This window comes from Diorhabda carinulata, chromosome 5 (assembly GCF_026250575.1).
Source record: "Diorhabda carinulata isolate Delta chromosome 5, icDioCari1.1, whole genome shotgun sequence".
Taxonomy (NCBI): Eukaryota; Metazoa; Arthropoda; class Insecta; order Coleoptera; family Chrysomelidae; genus Diorhabda; species Diorhabda carinulata.
The window spans coordinates 11,093,583-11,113,787 of NC_079464.1; the positions used below are offsets into that span (position 1 = coordinate 11,093,583).

At 29.8% G+C, this 20,205-nt stretch overlaps 4 protein-coding genes across 4 annotated transcripts; 2 read left to right on the forward strand and 2 right to left on the reverse strand.

Moving 5' to 3' along the window:
* Positions 1-2,197: 2,197 nt before the first annotated feature.
* LOC130893966 (uncharacterized) lies at positions 2,198-3,085 on the reverse strand. The gene is made up of 2 exons (XM_057800429.1): positions 2,736-3,085; positions 2,198-2,593 (listed from the first exon to the last, which is right to left on the reverse strand). The coding sequence occupies exons 1-2, from the start codon at positions 2,994-2,996 to the stop codon at positions 2,414-2,416; spliced, it is 441 nt and encodes a 146-aa protein (XP_057656412.1). The 5' UTR covers positions 2,997-3,085; the 3' UTR covers positions 2,198-2,413.
* Positions 3,086-3,404: 319 nt separating this feature from the next.
* LOC130894141 (Golgi SNAP receptor complex member 1) lies at positions 3,405-9,273 on the forward strand. The gene is made up of 4 exons (XM_057800744.1): positions 3,405-3,505; positions 3,608-3,786; positions 4,107-4,345; positions 5,901-9,273. Exons 1-4 carry the CDS (start codon positions 3,481-3,483, stop codon positions 6,136-6,138), a joined length of 681 nt encoding a protein of 226 aa, XP_057656727.1. The 5' UTR covers positions 3,405-3,480; the 3' UTR covers positions 6,139-9,273.
* A 2,117-nt stretch (positions 9,274-11,390) lies between these two features.
* Positions 11,391-14,232, reverse strand: LOC130894138 (vacuolar protein sorting-associated protein 51 homolog). Its single transcript, XM_057800740.1, has one exon. It carries the CDS (start codon positions 13,735-13,737, stop codon positions 11,506-11,508), a length of 2,232 nt encoding a protein of 743 aa, XP_057656723.1. The 5' UTR covers positions 13,738-14,232; the 3' UTR covers positions 11,391-11,505.
* A 131-nt stretch (positions 14,233-14,363) lies between these two features.
* On the forward strand, positions 14,364-19,620 carry LOC130894139 (sorting and assembly machinery component 50 homolog A). Its single transcript, XM_057800741.1, has 9 exons — positions 14,364-14,649; positions 14,706-14,810; positions 14,873-14,995; positions 15,059-15,154; positions 15,210-15,421; positions 17,108-17,213; positions 17,355-17,624; positions 18,125-18,410; positions 19,306-19,620. Exons 1-9 carry the CDS (start codon positions 14,629-14,631, stop codon positions 19,491-19,493), a joined length of 1,407 nt encoding a protein of 468 aa, XP_057656724.1. The 5' UTR covers positions 14,364-14,628; the 3' UTR covers positions 19,494-19,620.
* Positions 19,621-20,205: the final 585 nt, after the last annotated feature.

Genomic DNA, 20,205 nt, shown 5'->3' on the forward strand with positions numbered 1-20,205 from the left:
ATAACTTCTTGTACAGTGGTCACTCCCAAGTCCACGTGAATGGTGTGATTTGTTAGATACCATGGAGCATCTACTAATTGACGGAGTATTTTAGATTGGGATCTCTAAATAATATTTGTAAACTTTGTTTTCACTTGAGACTTTGAATTTCCTCCCTATCAACCAATGTAGCTCTCTTGCTTTTATATCAAGTTGTTTTCCTTTTTTGTGATGTGTTGTTTTTTGTCTAGGTGAATTCCTAAGTTTTTAGTACTATCTGATTGTGGTATTTCAGTATTGTTTAACTTAACTGGCGGATATGTACCCTTACCAAGGTTGGGCCAATCCTGGCGTGGTTCGAGTATTTTCGTCCGTCGGCAACCATACTTTTTTTTATTATGGGTCTGATCAATACGATCTCTAGTTTATTCAGTGTGTGTGTTTTTTACTATTTATTACTACTAAAAGTAACTATGTCTCATGCGTATCTTCGAGTTCAAAGATGGCGCGTGCATTGAATAGAGAAAAAACTAACTCAATTGTGATTGGGCAAACCTTAAATAATTTAAGTGTGAACATCAGCTCTGTGAGTGAGGTTAACGACAGTAGCACAGACTTGTGCAATCTACAAGTGTTTAATATTTTTATTTAACTAATTAACTGATATTTTTATATTGTTAATTACAGTAAGAGTAAGATTAAATATAAAAATTTATGTTTGCTTATTTTTAAAATAAAAAAAATTATATTGAATAAAAAATAAATAAAGAGATGAAATAAAGATAAAGAAGAAAAAGTTATGTAATGAATAAGTCTAGGTATTTAATCTTGACCCAGCCCTGGTATTTAAGCATGGCCCAGTTCAGCAATTCTGGAAGGTCAATTTTTCACAATTTTGTGAAGGAATATCAAGTAAGAACATTTACGTATAGTCGAAGTAAGTGGCAGTCATCAATGTTCGAGTATCTTCAGATCATCTGCATAAAGGAGAACATAAGAATTTAATCCTCAAACAATCCGTTTATAAATATTAAAAATAATAGTGGCCTAAGTACTGAGCTCCATAGGACGCGTTAGTTTCTATGGAGTTATAACCATGGTAAGTAACTAAGTTCTCTATCCATGAGGTATGACAAAGAAATTGGTAAATGAATCGATCAAAAGCTTTGGAAAAATTATAATATAAATTCGTGACTGTAGATCTACCATGCTATTCATTACTTATGGATAGTCTACAACCTTATTATTTTTTTTTAAATGGGACAAATAATAATGTCCTTGTTAAAAGTTGTACCTCGGATGCAGTGGTGATGGAAATGACTCATTTGCATTTTTTAGGGGAGGGGTGAAATCCATCCTCATGAGTTAACGGATCATCATATCTGCTTACTGGAAATTGATTCTGACTGAAAACTACATCAAGAGTACGATTTTGAGAGTTCATAACTTTGTTCAATTGTTTATTAAAAAATTTCGTGAAGTTGTTTAAATAAGTTATAAACCTATCATCTTTGGTTGAATCAACATGCGTCCTATAGTATTGGGGAATATTAAAATTGCCTATAATAACCAGACCATCATCATTTAACAAGTGAACACAGTTTGTGAGAATGTTATAGATAACAAACGAAACAATACCAATACAGACGACTAGTGACAAATTCTGTGCTCAAACCACACAAAAGTAAAGAATTAAATGCAGGGTGTCAAACCAGTGGCGTGCCAGCGGGGGGAGCGGACTCCCCGAAGAGCTAAAAATATAATAATGTTCAATAAAAATATTAAATCTTGCAAGATATAACTAGAATCAGTGTTCACGATAAGTTCCTTTTATCGATATACAAACAGTCCTTTGTTAAACATTTATTAATTCAAATAGCAGGTACAAAAATCTGTATAAAATGATAACTGTCTTATTTAAAGTCGTCTCTACAACTCGCTTTTTTATCAAACAAAAAATAAACATATGATACAAATGTGTAATATTATGACGCTAAAATTATTGGCTAATTCTAATAATATCATTTTAATGTCACATGCTAATATTAATTATGTAGTACATTTATTTTTGTTAACTTATATATAGCACTCTTTGAAGGGACAAAACAACACCATTAAAAGCATGTTCAACCCCCTCAGACCTCCAAGAGGTTACATGGACTCCTGTGGGAATTGTACCCAGCTAAAAGTAAACTTTTAATAATAGGCAATAAAACAAATGTATTTTATGAAAAATATAATTTGTAGATAAACACAAGTAAAAATGACAAAAAATATGATCATACATTTAAGAAAGTGTACTACATTCTCATTAATTAACTAACATCTATCAGATGTGCAATTAGTGCATAATTTTCAAATATCTTAAAAATATATAAATACTGTATTGTATTATTGTAGAATTAATTACAGTTAACCCAGCTTTATATTGTTTCTAAGGCAGATTTTCTTTGTTATAAGTCGTAGCATTATAAGGACTGTCAATACCAAATGGACTGTACATTTTTGTTGGTGTCCGTCCCAAGACTTGTTTCACATAAGGAGTGTTGGTACAGTTTGGAGTCATTGGACCTTCTTCTAATATCTGTCGTCGTTTGGTAGATATTTTGAACCTCTGAAAACACATTATGATCTTTAACTTAAGGTCAACTACACATTTTAAGGCTTGAATAAACATAAAAAAATAGCAATATGTTTATAAAATATTTCGTAGTAATTTAGGAATAAGATTGAAAAATATATAAAGCTTCACTCACTTGTGTAAAAGTCCCTAATGATGTTCTAAATATATTTAATGTTTTAGTTATTCTTTCTGCTCCATTTCTGAGTGTTTTTCTAGCATTATCATTAAGGGATAATACTCCTAATACTGATCTGTTTTCTTGTATTCCAGTTTTGTCATTGAAATTATCTTCCAATTTTCTCCTGCAATTCTGCATACCTGTACTTCTAATGGAACATCGATTAACACTCTCCCCACTATGAAAGGAGAATGAGTCACTTTTACCTGGTAACATGTTTATGTTTATTAATTAGTTTCCTTTAAAAGAAAAAAGTTTGTTTTCAAATCACAAAAAACCGTTATTTCAAATGTCACCACTTTCACTCAGAGATACCATCCATCCTTATGAACTTTGTTAGGGAAATAACAGTGTAAAACTGATTTTCGTAGCTAAACCACAGAAGTATAAATTATAAACTTTGTGGCTGAACTTTTGCAGTGTCTTACTAGAAAGTTTTTTTAATTATTTATTTCTGTGTTGAATATTCGAAAACAAGTACGAATAATCACGTTAAAATTTGATATATAAATACTCAAAATAAATATTAATAAAATGATAAGTACTTAAAATTATTAGTATAGTTTGTATCTAATCACAAAGACAGTGAAGGCCTCAAAACAGAAGATATTTCGCATGATCAACAAATATGAACTTTTCCCTGACAATCAAAGTTGTCAAAACAGTTGGCAAAATAAATGAATAAATATTCTTATGAAAAATGGCTGCAGCATTTTCCTATGAAGGTTAATATTATAGTATATACATATATGTATATATAAATATATATCAAACAATAAACTTTCTGATAAAGTTCATTATTTGAATCTTATTTATTTTCATTGTAGATCTGCGAAAGCAGGCAAGGCAACTAGAAAATGAAATCGACCTTAAGTTAGTAGCGTTTAGTAAATTAGGTGCTGGAATTAAAACTCCTAGTACTGGAAATCCAGACACTATACCCCTTTTATCTGGAGATGACACTTTTGAAGCAATGTCTGTGGAAATTGAAGAGCTACTAAATAAAGTGAGCACATAATTACGATTTTCAATTATTGCTACATTTACATATAAGTAATGTTTGAGGCTTTAAATATATTTAAAAAAAAAATAAAAATAGTAATTACTCAGTCTTCTTATTTTCTTATGTTTTATGGATCCATTTTTTATTAATTAGCCCTCAAAAAATTCACTTCATAAAAATTTCGATAAACGTTTTTAATATGTTTGTTACATGCTTGTTATTATAGAGAAAATCTAACAAAATGATTTAAAAAGTATTTGTGAATATAATTAGGTCATATTACATATTAAAATCTCAATTCAAATTACATTGTATCTTTTCAGTTAACACAAATAAATGATAGACTGGCAGAGCAACCTGTAACAGGAGCTGCAATGATGCACACTTTACAAAGACATAAAGATATATTAGCAGATTTATCAAGAGATTTTAGGAAAACAAATTCATTAAGGGAAAGCCAAAGACAACGAGAGGATCTTTTACGAGGTTCAGATAATTTTAGAACAGATGGAGTTAATAATAGAAGAGATATATATTTAAAAGAAAATCAGCACATACATAAGTAAGATTTTTATGAGTTTTATAGAAATTCTTCCTTCCTTCTGAATTTTGAACAGACTGAATATTTCAGAAAGGATTACAATATTACTCTCCATTTACAATATAGAAATTGTATGATTATTTAGTAATTGATTCAACCAAAAGGTATTTATTAGACAATACCCTAATTCAGTGTTTTCCCAACCTTTTTTGTGCCATACCCCACCCTAGCCCTTCTAAAATTCTTATGCTGTCTTATGTAACATATTTTTAATATAGAAAAATTTAATTGTTCAGTTAAGGAATGATAGGTTTTAGGAAGAAATCACTAGGAAATTCTTAACAAAACACATTAAATAAATTTTCAAAACATAATAAAAACTAAAATTCAAATGCACAAAGATTTTATGCTAGGTTCCATTTTGGTTAGCTTCAGTCTCAGTCTTCCAGTTCTGTTATATTCAGACGATTTTATTTTTTACCAGTAAACATCCAGCTAAATATGAAGATGGGAATGGTAACAATAGTTTTATTGCACCTTAGGTTAAATTTGGGTATTTGATATCTCTTTCGTCACAAAGCCATCACTCCTTTTTATATTTAATAAAGTTTTTTAACCGATTCATCATTTTACATTTCTGAGAGTTCTTCTTGATATTGCTTATTTGATATATTAGACAAATCCACAAAAATTGGCTGCATCATCCTTGTTGAAAAATTAATTTGTTTTAATCAGAGAATTTTTCTTTTAAATAAATGACAAGTAGAAAAAATGGAGAGATTTTTAAGAATGAAATATTCAGAAGTGAATTAATTTGCCTATTATTTTAGAAAAAGTTAGAGAAACAATAACAAAACATAACTTACATAAATTAAAAGCAGATCTTTCTTCACCCCTTCAACTCCATAAAAATGTTAACATCAATTTAAAAATTAATACATAATACACCCGTGACTGTGAAGAAAAGGAATTCTTCTTAGTTGGCATTGGTCAGCTGACCCTTGACGTTTGAGACTGATCTTGGCTTACAGCGCCACTTGTTTAACTGCTTCTTTTTTAGATATGCATAATCGGACCTCAACTTACTTTCTTCAAAAATTGAAGTTCTTTGATTCAGATGCGAACAACTGTGTTGTTTAGCAAAATTCTAAAGCACCAGGGGGTCCCTTGTTGCAAGAATGTTAATTTGACGATGCCAGAAAAAAATTTGTTATTGTCAAACAATTTTATAATATTTATTTGCCACAATTATTTAAGAATTTGCTTGTTTGTTTTAATTTTGACCTCGAAATATAGCATTACATTTAAATGGACCTGGGTAAAAGTCGAGTTCATTTTAGAATTGCTTCCCTTTACAATCCCCACTTTGGGGAGTGGGCTCCACGTTGGGAAACACAGCCTTAATTGGTTTTGTTTTTTTATTTCCTTATAATTATATATGAATTAATTCTATTGAATAATTGTTGGCTTATAATGTACTTGATGTTTTTAAAAAGTAATTTCAAAAACTATTGTTTCTTCTAATTATTCTTTATTTTTTTGTGAATGTATGTATTCAAAATCAATGTTTTTGCAGTTCTGATCGTCTCGTAAATGATCAAATATCAATAGCAATGGAAACAAGAGAACATTTAACATCACAGAGACAAACCTTAAAAAGGCTACAAACCAGATTCAATGATATTTCGAATAAGTATCCTTTAATTAATAGTTTAATCCAGAGAATTAACATTAGAAAACGACGAGATTCTATTATTTTGGGTTTGGTTATATCTTTTTGTACAATTTTAATGTTAATTTATATTTTCAGCTAAAACAGCAATATTTAAGATAGTATATATTATGTTCATTGAATAATTTCAAATTTATGGTATGTGATAGGCTCAAAAATAATCATTTATAAGAATTCTTTATATATTTACTATAATAAAACACTAATAGCATAAAATATTTTATAGCTTTGAACAATTATTGTCTTTTATATATATGAAGTATTTTATGTTACTCAAATTTCAACGACAATCATTGAAAAAATTCATCTTCAAATAAAACTTTTTTGTATTCTGATCAGATCTTTATTGTGTACATTCAATGATGGTCAAACTACATGAGAACAAATCTGAAATTAAAAAAAATTATTCCAAATAATTTCAGAGATACACAGTTTACTCTGAAGATGATAACTTGGTTATCAAAACGCGCGCTAGCAAGTGTAATTCTGAGTGTTGGTGTAACGTGTATGTTCAGTATGAATATCACCAATGGTTCCAGAAATTCCAACTTAAATTTCATGAAAAATAATATAATATTGGAAAAATTTGTAATTTTTTTAAATTGATATCCCTGCTGTTTCATAGCTGTCATTTAAAACTATTTTAGAGTTCTTAAAATTGTGTTGAATGTCCTAAAAACAATGTTATTAATTGATAACTTCTCTAAAACTTGAATTCATCATGGATTCGGAAACACAACCAGCTTTCTATTTTCATTTGCTGTTAGGAGCTAGGTGACAGATTTAAAAAATAATATAGAAAAGTTAATTACATATTTCTTGATTTGTTATTATAGACCAATGTGTTTTTAAAGTTTGATGAAGCATAGTTGCAAGATAAGTATAAAATAGAACAATTCTTTGTGAAAACACCCAAAAAGAAATCCAGAGAGAGGAAGTAATTTCCTACAAAATGGAATTGAAACAAGGACGCAAAATATTCATAAGATTGTTTTCAAATTAATTATTAGTCTCATTTTTATTATTTTAAACAAGATCTCATTAAATTTAATATTCTACATCTAGACATCTTAATAGTCTATAGCATAGATTATTTTTCGATTGTACTATCAGTTTCTGCTACAGATACCAAGCCAAAGAACTCTACACTCTCATCATTTCTACATGTTAAGAATATTTTTTACCACTGCAAAGAATTGTCATTTCAAGATGTTGGATGGAGTAACCATGCAAGTCTAAAATCTAATTTACTTTCTTCAGCATGTTCAAGTATCTTCAGGAAATATAAGATGCTCAAGAACCATAGTGATATGTGATGCCTAATAAGTGAAAAAGGTGACCACAAACTTCATTTTACTGAATCATCTGCCAACTTGAAAAGTGTGGCATGCTGCATTTTTGCAAATTTTTAAAAATTCCTAGAATAGGTTGTAATTCACCTAGAGACAAGAGGCAAATTGAAAAATATTCACTAAAAAGAGAAGCTGTAAAGAGAGAATTTGTTTAACTAATTTAAAATAATTAATTCAGGGAAGGTATTTAAAGAAGGCAATGTTTGGAAACTTAAATGTCAGTTTAAAATACTATGATGGAAAATGCAGAAAAACATCTCTTGGTTTGAAATCATCATTAATTCGTCCAGGATTTGATTGTTTAGCATTGAATTGGAAAGTTTCTTCTGATGACATCATAAAGAAAACAATGCAGGGGTGGTTCCAGTTCCAAAAGAAGATCATTCTTTAATAGAACATAACATGATCACTGGTTATAGTATGTGGTGAACTGTTCTATAACGTGCACACTGGAGTCAATAAAACATCGAGAAGGGTAAAAGCTTGAAGAATGCTGTTCTTGAAAATATACCAAAAACAGTTCTTGTGAAAGAAGTTCTGGATATGAAACGTCTCCTTATGTTGCCCTTATGCAGAAATATCGTGTTATGAAATTCTACATCAGTGTATCATAATCAACAGTCTCTGGCTACTGATAATGTTAAAGATTTTGAATTAATGGTGAACCACTATTGAGTTTAAACTTTGTTATTTTAGATATTCATTATAATTAAGTAGATTAGTAATAATAAAAATTTGATTATTATTAAATGAAGAATAATAGTAATAATACTAATTTACACCTTCTTGTAGACCTACTAGTATAAAACAGGGGTTGGAATTGAAAATGGTCTATTCGCGAAAACTATGAAGTGGGTGACATCTGTTGATTTTCTGCCAAACAAAACTTTTTGTTTTTGTTCTAACGACACCAACACGTTTGGGAAATAACGGAAATCACGAAAATAGAGCAAACCTTACCAAAATCACTAAAAGAACATAAAAAAAACTAAACATCATCCAACACCCTTACAGATTGTATTGTTCACCGCTATGGTAGCCAAATTCAGCGCCATCGAGTGGCACGTGGTTTTCGCCAATAGTACATTGACAATACCTGTTTTAACATTTATGTAATACTCCTATATGGACAGTTCTGATGGGAAAAAACTTGTCTACGTTACGGTGCCGACAGTATTCATTTTCTCTCGCGTTCGAGATACTTTATCTATACTGCGCATGCTTGAAAATTCACTAACATATCAGTAGTGGGAAAATAATAACTAACTGAAGCGGTCGGAGGAGAGAGAGAACGATACACTAGTTGTTTCACTTAGTCAGAACACACTTATAGAAACTGTCCATACAGGACACACATGTGTTTTAGCCTAACTATTTAAATGAATATTTTTGTATAAAAGATGTATTATTTATCTTTGTTTCAGTAAATAGTATGATTTTGCCATTATAATTTGATACTTTTATGCCTGTAAAAATGGAAATAGCTACTCAATTTGTTATTATTACAATTTGCTGTTATGATTACTGTTCACTAACCTAAATTACACTGTTTTAATATTAAAGTTATTATCTTAGAGATTAGTGTGTATCTCACCAACGGTTTCAGAAATTTGAGCTTCAGACGTTACTCAGCAAATTATAAATCCTAAAATACAAGTTTTTCAATCTAATATATTATGCACAGAGTGGAGTATCAATCATTTACTCACAGTAAGTAATGAGATAAATATTTATCAATCATTTTTGAAATTAGCAGTTAACGAAATAGGGTATAGTGAATTACACAAGTACAGATGTTTTTAAAGGTAAAGGTTTGGTCGTACTTTTCAATAATTTTGTTTTTAATAAATTTATAACCGTTTAAATTTGAATGTAGTATTTTTTCTATCTATTTTTATAAATTATTAAAAACGCTATTTAAAAAAAACTTAATACTTATTAATTATATTATGTAACTAAGAAGACCTAAACTCAAAATTTTATTTTCTATTTATCAGTAATTCTGTAAATCAAAATAAACTATCCTTCCCCAACAAGCTAACATGCTTTGAGTTTAATGATATAAGAATAATGTGATACGATTCATTTTGCAATTTTGATTTTTTAAACAAAAAAAATTAAAATCTTTCCCTTCCTTATATCGATATGTAACTGATCTTTGTTTAAAAATAAGAATCTCAAGTGATGTTGACTCAAACATGAATACAAACGGCGTAGCTACCGTCATTTGTCAAAAATTTTGAAACTTTCTTAAATACAGAAAAATCAAAAAGTATGAATTAATAATCATCTATGATTTACAAACTTTGTTGTAGAAAAACTCACACATACCTTAGTGTATGTTCTGTGAACTCACCTTCATGAATTATATCATTTATCATAAAGGATTGTCTCTTATAAAAACAATTTTACAGCGAACTTTATTTTCTCAATATTTTAATAACATAATTTACAAATCATACAGTGTGGGAAGACTGATTGGATTATAATTTAGTATTTCAGTAAATCTATAATAACTATAGAGAATCCTGGAACTCACTTTCTTTAATACGTAGATGAGATTTCTACTTTCTACCTGGTGACAGGATTTAAAATTTAGAAAACAAAATGTTATTCTTGTGTTACTTTATTATTTAATATTTATAATTTAGTTTCAATAACTTCATTAATTACGTACCTATTTATGACACTTACTTAACTATAACGATTGTATTGTATTTTCTTTAATTTTTTCTTTCATCCAAAAAACAAAAGAAGTCATATTATTTATCAAGTGCTTTGTACTAATTGTGACGCTGTCTACATATGGCAAACATCTCAGTATTCAAAAAATAGACTAAGAGGTCATCAATACGATAAAAAAAATAGAACTGCATTAACGAACCATGAAATATAAAAAAAAAAACAAATTCAATTATAAAGATTCAAAAATTCTTGAAACGGAATCTAATACACGATGCTCTTGATTTTAGGCCTCTTCTGTTTCAAAATTAGTTTTTTTTTGATAGTTTTTAAAAGAAAGATAAATTTTGACGTTTTGACTTTTCTTTAAGTCTTTAACAAAATATATTATTATTATTAGTATTATCTTTTAAAACATCTACTCTTTAGTTTGTATTCTAATACATGCTTTGATATGAACTAGAAGCTTACCCCCCATTTATAGTTTTCCTTTTTATCTTGGTTTGCTTTGTACATTTCTTCATAACATTGAATTTATCTTTTCTTTCGATGCTTCATACTTTTGATCATTCTAAGTTTCCTTGTTTCATTTGGTATCTCTATTATTATACTACAATTTCTTTCATGTTCTCTGCATCTTTTCTCTTTTCTTCCATTCCAAGTTGGATATTTATATTGTTTTGTCTTTTCTACATAAATAATTAGATACTTTCATTTCATTGTCTTTTATTAGAGAACTAAATAATGATCTTCTAACTGGTCTCATATTAATATTCCCTTTATTTCTTTTATAATTTTTTCTTAATACAAATTTCCTTGGAACTTGTATATTTTCGCTTCAATCACTTTTTTGTTCATTTTTATTAATTTTCCTGTTGAAAAATTAAATGAAAGCAAACAATTGAAACAAACAGAGCTGATCCAAACGAAAACTTACAAAGGATCAAAGAATTATCAAGATCAGTATAAGAGTTCATATCCTAAAATAAAAAGCAACCTTAACCTTGGAACAATGTGAAACCAGGTTAGTCAAATTTTAGTCTTTAAAAATATTTCTGTAACATACATAGAATTACAGTCATAAGTTTTCAAAAATAACTAAAGTCGAACCAAATTATATTGATAAAAAAACAAGGGAACAAGTAACACATTGCTTATATAATTGTCTGAGAGTTTGAAGCTTTATTACTTGCCCTAGGTCCCGCTTTTAAAAAATGAATTACAATTTGGGTGTCAGCATTAAAAATCAGCATCAATTGTTGCTGAGACTGATAACTGTGGATACTTTTGCGAGTAAAGATTATTGAATAAATAACATTTATATTGAATACAATATTACAATTTAAGTTTATAACTATAGATTAAATACATTTATGTATGTTAAAATCATTTGCTATTTTAATAAAAAAACATACTTAATTTTGTCCCCTTTCACAAATAATGTCAACAACACTTGGTTCCATTAAAACTGGTTCCAGACACCTGTGTGCAGCGGAACCTAATATTTCGTCTAATAAGAAGTGGACTAGATTCTCGTCAGCCACAAATCTCCAAAGATACAACTGCAAATAGTGAGTATCCACTTGAATTTGTTGTAATCCATATTTGCTAAATGTTTTGAGACGAACACATTCCATAAATGTTTTCAAACTGATTTTTATAATTCCAGTTAAAATTGAAATCTTATTGAATTGTACAGATGAAAATATATCTATTCTTTCACTAAATAGTCTATGCATGTTGGAGACTAAGGCAGAATCTAAAGGATTTGGAGTGTAATTTGACCAATTAGAACGATACTGATGTCTGGGAAGAGATATGCTATGGGCTTTACGACTAGAATCACTGCTATGTTCTGTACCATTATTTCCTTGGTCTTCATACAATTGAGATACTGTTGAGTCTATCACTGCTATATCTTCTACTACTCTCTTCATAACTGCTCTAACTGTTCTTGGTTCAATAGTATGTAACCAATCCCTAGTTTCTACACTCTTTCTAAGCATCTGAGAACAGTTAAGTCCTTGAATTCTTACATAATAATTCAACAATTCTTGTGCTGATTCTTGCATTGCATTATTTATTTCAGTTTCATTTGTAAGAGAAAGATTATCTTTTGAATTTATATTAAACAATTCGTCAGTTTGAGATAATATAAAATGCACGTGTCCATTTTGAAAATCTATACAAAATTTAGATAACACTAGTAACAATGTAGGTGGCATTTTTGGATCTGATGCTCCTTTAGCACAAAAACTCCTTGCAGTAGCTGTTAAGTGATGAAGAAAGCATACAATTAAACCTTCTCTTACATTATCTATACAAAAACTATCTTTAAATTGTGGTTTGTTTGCAAAATTTACAGTTGGTTCAAGGAACACGACTAAATCTTGTAATACTCCTTTTACTTTTTCAACAATTGTGACAACCAAAGAATTAAGTAGTTCATTTAAATTTTTAGTTGATTCTTCTTCATTGATTAATTTAGGGGTACTTAATGTTTGTCTAATTTTTGTTAAGGTGTCGGCAAAATGCATTTTTAGAATTTGCAGATGAGATTTACATTGCTTTCTAGCAGCATTAATAACAATATCTGCTGCAACTTTAGCAAAGTCTATGTCTTTACAAAGGGTGTTGCTTTCTATTCTTTTATAAAATCTATCAAGAGCTTGTACTAATATGCTAGTATCGCCGACATCTTGTTCAGAATCTACTTTATTCTGGACTAACTCAAAATACTTTTTCATATTATCTTGCACAAAACTATCCAATTCAACAGCAGCAAAATTTTCAAAAATATCACTATTTTCAATACTCTCAGTATGTACTCTATTTATGAACATATCATGAAAAGAAGCAACAATCAAACATAAATCACTCAAAAATCCTGAACAACCAAGGTCAACAAACTCTATGATATCACGTTGTTCACTTTGATCTTTCAACATAACTAACTGTTCGGCAAGACGTTTTTCAGCACATGACAAGAATTCCATACATAGTTCTTTTGCTGGTTCATCTAATTTTAATAACAAATCAACTGCTTCTGTTAGTTCTTTAGCTGAAGCATTTGGATTTGAAAACTGTTTCCTTAATTCTGTTTTTAACTCATTCACAATTAATTCACAATCACCTTTAATTCCCTGAAATGAAGGCATATCACCATATTGTTGCAGGACTCTCTGTGCATGAAGATAGTCTTGAGTTGCTAAGATATAGTTTCTTTCTTCCATTCGAGCTTTAAGCGTATTTGGTAACTTAAAAAGAAACTGCAATTTTTGTAACAAGGCATGTACACCAGATAATTTGCTAATTTTTTGACGTGTGTCTTTTAAAGTATTATTTATTTGACCAGAAAACGATGTAATAGAGGCCATATTTGAAGCTAATAAATTCATTTCAGTTTCCATTTTTTTGAAATCATATTTCATTTTCTTGATAGTATCTGTTGCTGATATAAACTTATTGTAATTTTCGTAAACCAGTGTCTGCATATCAGAGTGTAGTGTTTGGGTATCTTTAACAACTTCACTTTCGTGATCCAATATTTGTTTTAAAGTGTATTCTTTGAATATTTTTTCTAAATACATATTCGGATTAAAATTAGGTCCATTAATATCCAAACAATTTGCCTTTTTTTCAGCCATTTTATCCTCTTAAAAAGTAAATATTTACGTTGTTGATTGATTACTATTCTCACATAACATACCCTAAGGTTATGTTCTGTGACTGTTATTTTTCATAAAAATCCGTGTATTATTCGAGTATACTATGGGTGCATTCCACTGTGCACTCATGACAATCACGTTCACGACCATGATTTTTCCCGTTCCACTTAGTCCAGATTGTTATAATCGTAAATCCAAGTGGAATGGCATTTTGGCCAAATATTAACGAATGGCAAATCAGAAAATAATTGGATTTTTTAGTGGAGTGTTAACTATTTCCATTAAACTAAACTCAAAATATCTTCTGCGGCGATAGTAAAATAGTTGGTGGTGCGTCACAAAAATGTTTCAAAAGTACTTATAATATCCCATACCGCATCCAATAATGAGATATATTCTCATGGTTGCAATCTGCGTTGCTTGAGTTTTGAAAATTTCGCTGCTCACATCGACCCACTTCTTGACAAGGATAAACGTTACTCGTGACGTTCCCGCAGCGACTACAATGATCGTAGTCGCTATGTAGAACGCCCAAAAAAAGTGTTTCTGGCACTTTGATCGCTTAGTGGAATGCACCATATATTTGACTCGAGCAAATTCACACTATATAGTTGAACGTTGAAACAGATCGATAGTGTAAACAAAAAAACGTAGTATTAGTTCTGTTGTATAGACTATATTATAAATAGTATCTTGAAAAAAAACCAAATCTTGGATCATGTGACATATGTCAGTTTATTTTACTGCCAATAAGGAATGGGTGTTCATTTAATTCCCATCAGATTTTTTGAAAAAATCCAATTTGAATAATATTTCAGGCAGAGGTTTTTAAAAAATGTATTAAATTATATTTCGTGGAATCCGTTAAATATGGGAATAGTACATGCTAAAGTAAATATAAATTCCATAATGCCACAATTTTTTTATTAATAACCTTAAACTTTTAGGTTGATGATAATGTAACAGAAACACTTAATTTTAAAAATAAAAATATATACAGAGAACCATCAGACAGGGAACAAATAAAGGAAATCGATTTAGAAGGCGTTAAAGTACGTATAAGTTTATTTTATAATATAAGGAAATACTGTTCTATAAATATCGGTGATTTTAGGCTAGAGTTGACAAAATACATATAGATGGGCTTTCGAGGACGAAAAACGATATCGTAGAAGATTGCATAAAAGAGTTATTTAAAGCGAAAGATTTTCAAGATGTTTTGTTGAAAGCACATAAAGTTAGTAATTTTCGAGTTTTTAAATGTATTGACTAAATTTAACTACTTACTTAATATTATTAGGCACGTGTAAAATTAGATGAACTGGGATGTTTCAAGAATATATCTGTGTTCATTGATACCAGTAAAGGATCTAAGGCCACCCCAGATGGTTTAGAAGTAAGTTTTGATATTATATTCACTTAAATATTTATTGCATTTTAAATTATTTAAGGTAACATTCAATGTCAAAGAACATAAGAGAATAACAGGCGGTGTCAGTACTCATGTAGGAAACAATGAAGGTGTTTTGCAGATAGGAATGAGAGCTCCTAATATTTTTGGTCGAGGAGAAAGAGTACAAGTCGAATATAGTCATGGTTCAAAAAAATCTAGTAACTTTAATTTGGCATTTATCAAACCTTTTAGAGGAAAATATCGCCCAACGTGAGTATAATAAACAAAGCTTAGTGTATACTGTCAATAGCACTCCTAACTATATATTAATTTAGACTAATTTTCTTTTTATGTTTTTTGAGATTATTTGTCTTGATTTTAGGGCTTTTTTTTATAGAAAAATCAGTTTAAAATATTAGGTAAAAATTTGACATATTGACCTACTTCTGTCGTTATTAAAATATGATTAGAAATGTAAATTTTTGAGTTGGTGACAAAGTAATTTCGGTTTTGTAGTGTAAAATAAAACTTTTTTTACAAAGAATAGTTTTTAATCAATTATATATCTTCCATTCTGCTCAATGACCTTTTGCCATCTTTCTTTCAGCTTCATGATTCCACGCTCACAAAATTTCTGGTCTTTATCAAAAAACAGAACCAGGTGCAATTGAAGGTCATCATCATTTGTGAAAGTTTGACCATTCTGCAAACCTCAAAATAAATGGTAATCAGATGGTGCCAGATCAGGGTTGTATGGGGGATGTGGCATCACTTCCAGACAAACTCCAATAGTTTCCCAGAGTTGCCAAAGATGTGTTGGGCCTTGCATTATCATGGTGGAATACTAAACCTTTCTGATTTGACAATTCTGGCTATTTTTCTTTGCTTCATCCAGTTTCATTAATTGTTGACAGTAAACATCTGAACACCTTTGTTATCTCACCAAATTGACAGCACGAGTTTTTTTGTTGTTTTGCAGCTTTCAATGTGGTTTATGCTGGTTCATCATGTTTGCTATATGATCTTTTTTGAACTATGTTACTGTACAGGACCCATTTTTCATCCATCCAGTGATGAGTCTTTTTAAAAAAGGGTTGGTTTCATTTTGTTCAAGGTGTATATCACAAATGTTGATTCTATGTGTTAATTTTTTTCAATTCATGAGGTACCCAAGTATCAAACTTCTTAACTTGTTTGTGATACATGTGGCTTCTCTCTTTGCAACCACATTTATATGATGATCCTCTTCAATTATTACTTTGATTTGGTCATCATCAACTTCAGTAGACTGACCAGAACGTTGCTCATCTTTGAGGGAAAAATCTACAGAAAGGAATGTTTTATACCAATTCTGACACGCGCGCTCTGATAAGCAATCAGCACCATTAATTTCACATATTTCTTTATAAAATATACCGAAAATGTTCGTTTCTGCACTCTATTTTAAATTAACGCACAACTAATAGCTTTAATAAAAATCACGCTCTATTTGCTTCTAAAGTTCATACAGCACTATTATAAGTTATTCTTATTCACTTCTCCTTTTAGAGGAGTAGTTTGTTTGGCAGTTTCTTACAGTATACTGGTTAGTTTGTTTGATGCTTCTTCTACTTCCGAGTCATTTTTCAGGCTCACATTTAAATTTATGTTACTGTTTATCACGTTTTTATATATTTCTCATTTTGTTTTAGAACTGCTCAGTTGAGTAGGTTTCTTTTTAAAATGTAAGTTCAATTTTGGGAACAAAGGTTTTCATCTATATTTTCATAAGCAGTTTTTACAGAGGCCATAGAGCCTTATAAGATGGCGGATACTCTACAAGGATATCATTGTCAAAATAAAATTTTTAAATATTGTGATATATATTATAAAAACGAATTTGGCTGATTTGCTTAAATTTTCAATATCTTAGTATCTTAATTATAAGTACTTGTTATAGTTAAGTTTTATTTTTAGGTTAACATCAAGTATATTCCAGTCGAACACCGAGTGGCCTGTTTCTGGGTATAAACAACTTGAACGTGGATTAATATTTGATTTAGGTTTCTACTCTTGGTCCTTAGTAAGTTTATTAGTAAAATATTGATTTAGCTGTTTGATATTTTACCTACACAGCAGGAATCATGTCAAAACATATTATTTTATGTGATTGGTACAAATTTGAAAAATTTCTGAATACATAATAGTTTTGTTTTATTTTTAGTTGAAGCATAATCTCCAATGGGAAGCAAATATTCGTGATTTAAGTGTTTTAACTCGTAATACCTCATTTGATGTTCGTAAAGAATCTGGACCAAGTTTAAAGTCATCTTTAAGACATATTCTATCACTGGATCTTAGAGATGATTTAATATTTCCCACTAGTGGTTCTTTACTCCAACTGACTTCAGAAGTAGCTGGATTGGGCGGAGATGTTGGCTTTTTGAAAAATGATATATTTGTACAAGGAAACTATTCCATTGTGGAAGATATAGTGAGTTTTTTTAAATTCTGTATACATTATCTATTTCACTATATCATTGATTCCTGGAGTCTAAGTTAAGTTTGATATAGTGTTATCTAGTTCTTGAAGTGTTTCAAATTGTTACAACCGAGATATACTGAAAATACTGTTTACACTACCACTACACCAACACTCACAATTACACTGTTTAATGCACATTTTGATGACCAAGTTATCGTCTCCAGAGATTGAAGGTAAACAAACAGTTTACATTCAGTCTCTGAAGACGATAACTTGGATAGGTTAGGTAGTGTATTTGTGAGTCTTGGTTTAGTGGTAGTGTAAACAGTGTATTCAGTATGAATATCACCAGTGCTTTCAAAAATTCCTACTTAACCACAGAAGCTTTCTTAATAATTGTAGTTAATACTATAATAGAAATGTTGAGGATCTTGAATTACAATTGGAAAATAAAATAGCTCAATAATTAATTTTTATAATTCTCCCTGAATGCATTATACTTATTTTAGGTTTTGCAAGGATGCTTCTGTACAGGATACATGACTAGTATCAGTAACAATTTAAAAATCAGTCTGTCCGATATGTACTTTTTGGGTGGACCTCTATCAGTTCGAGGTTTTCAGAGCCGAGGAGTCGGTCCACATTCAGATGGAGATGCTCTTGGATCCAAAGCTTATTGGGCAGGAGGCTTACATATTTTCACACCATTACCTTTCAGACCAGGTAGAGGCGGAATCGGAGATTTATTTAGGACTCACTTTTTTATTAATGGAGGCAACGTAGGAAATATAGAAGGTAAATAATTATCATAATTCAGAATCATTACAGAAACAAAAATGCCAAATAATCTGCCTGGTGTTTGAAAAAATGTAGGAGAAGTGATTTTATTAATCACAATACATATTTTTGTTATTCCCTGTTTTTTATTCTGGACCATTGAGTAAACTTTTATTTTGCAAATTTACAAACGTAATTGTTAAATAAAAAAAAATGTTATGGAGTTTATTAACTGGAATTAGTATTTAATAAAAAAATGCTTTTACAAGATGACACAAAAAGATAATTAAAAAATTATTGAAATTATTTCTGAATATTGGATTTAGTCTATTGAAATTCTTTTCACATTACATATATTTCAGTTGATATATAGTACTGGGAATCAACAAATTGCAATCTATCAATGTAAGGTTTAATTTAAGTCACAATCAATTTTGTTGAACTTAATTGCTTTCTAGGATTTCAAATCCACTTTAACTGAGTTTGGTGGAAACGTGTGAGTGATGATCTATCTTTGGTTGGGGTTTGCTCTCTATATAAGTTGATATCTTGTTATTCCTAAAAGTTCATACAAAAGATGAAAAAATGGTTATTTTGTTTTAAAATACAAACATTCCAGGAACTATTTCCTGATAACAATATCAAATTGATGGAATTCTGTAAAATTGTGTAAAAAAATTTTTAAAAAATCAAAGGTTTCACAATAAAATAATTTTTTCGCGTTGTGCAAACAAATTCATGTCCAAATAACTTTTTTGGTATTATTCATCTATGTAGCTTTAAAATGAATTGAAATAAAAAGTAGTCCAACTTTGTGGAAGAATAACAGTTGATGTGCTGCAAGATATGAGACAAATTTTTACTACATGGTTTATAAGGAAATATTTGTTTACTGATATTATTTGTTTTTCAGTTCTCAAAGATGGCAATTTGTTAGATTTCATTCAAAATAATCTGAGGGTGTCGTATGGACTTGGAGTTGCATTGAGGCTTGGCAATATGGCCCGTTTAGAAATAAATTATTGCTTCCCGTATATATATGACAAAGGGGACCAAACTCATCCTGGTGTTCAAATTGGAATTGGAGTACAGTTTCTGTAATAAAATTTCAATGAAAAATGTTTTTAGTTTTAATAAGTACATGCTGTTGCAACGATTCAAATCAAATGTATATGTACCATAGTAACATAAATGATGTTATTAATTAAAAATTGACATTGTTATTAGATATTTTTTATAGTTATTAAAAACTACATCGTTTTTATAGTGTGGGAAAAAGGAAATAAATCGGAGTTGAAGCATTAACTGGAGCTCTAATTGTGGACAGTGTAAAATATTACCATTGTACTTTGATATGGACACTCATTTTAATATAAAAACTACTTTTATACAAATTCGAAAAATATCATTGTCTAGTTGACAAACACTCCAAGCTAACACTATAGGAGCCCTACAATAAAGAGAGAATACAAAGCTCTCGGCACTTATAACAGCCGAACTATAGGTCAGGTCAGGTTATTGTTGGATAATTGTCCTGGGCATCCATCGGCAGATGAAGTTATCTCTGAAAACGGCAAAAATTTTGCAATGTTCCTGTTAGTGAATTGGAACGCAACTAAATTAGTTTCTTTTAGTGCCCGTGTTTCGCGACTGACGTTTTTGAACTGTCAGGTTGTAACCAGATTTTTCAAATTAAATATAACTTTTATGATAATAAAACGTACGTTTAACTCCATACCACAACTACGCAATATTCTTTTAGTTTCTGCCACCTAATACCACGGCGTCTATACAACCAAAGGATCAGAACGTT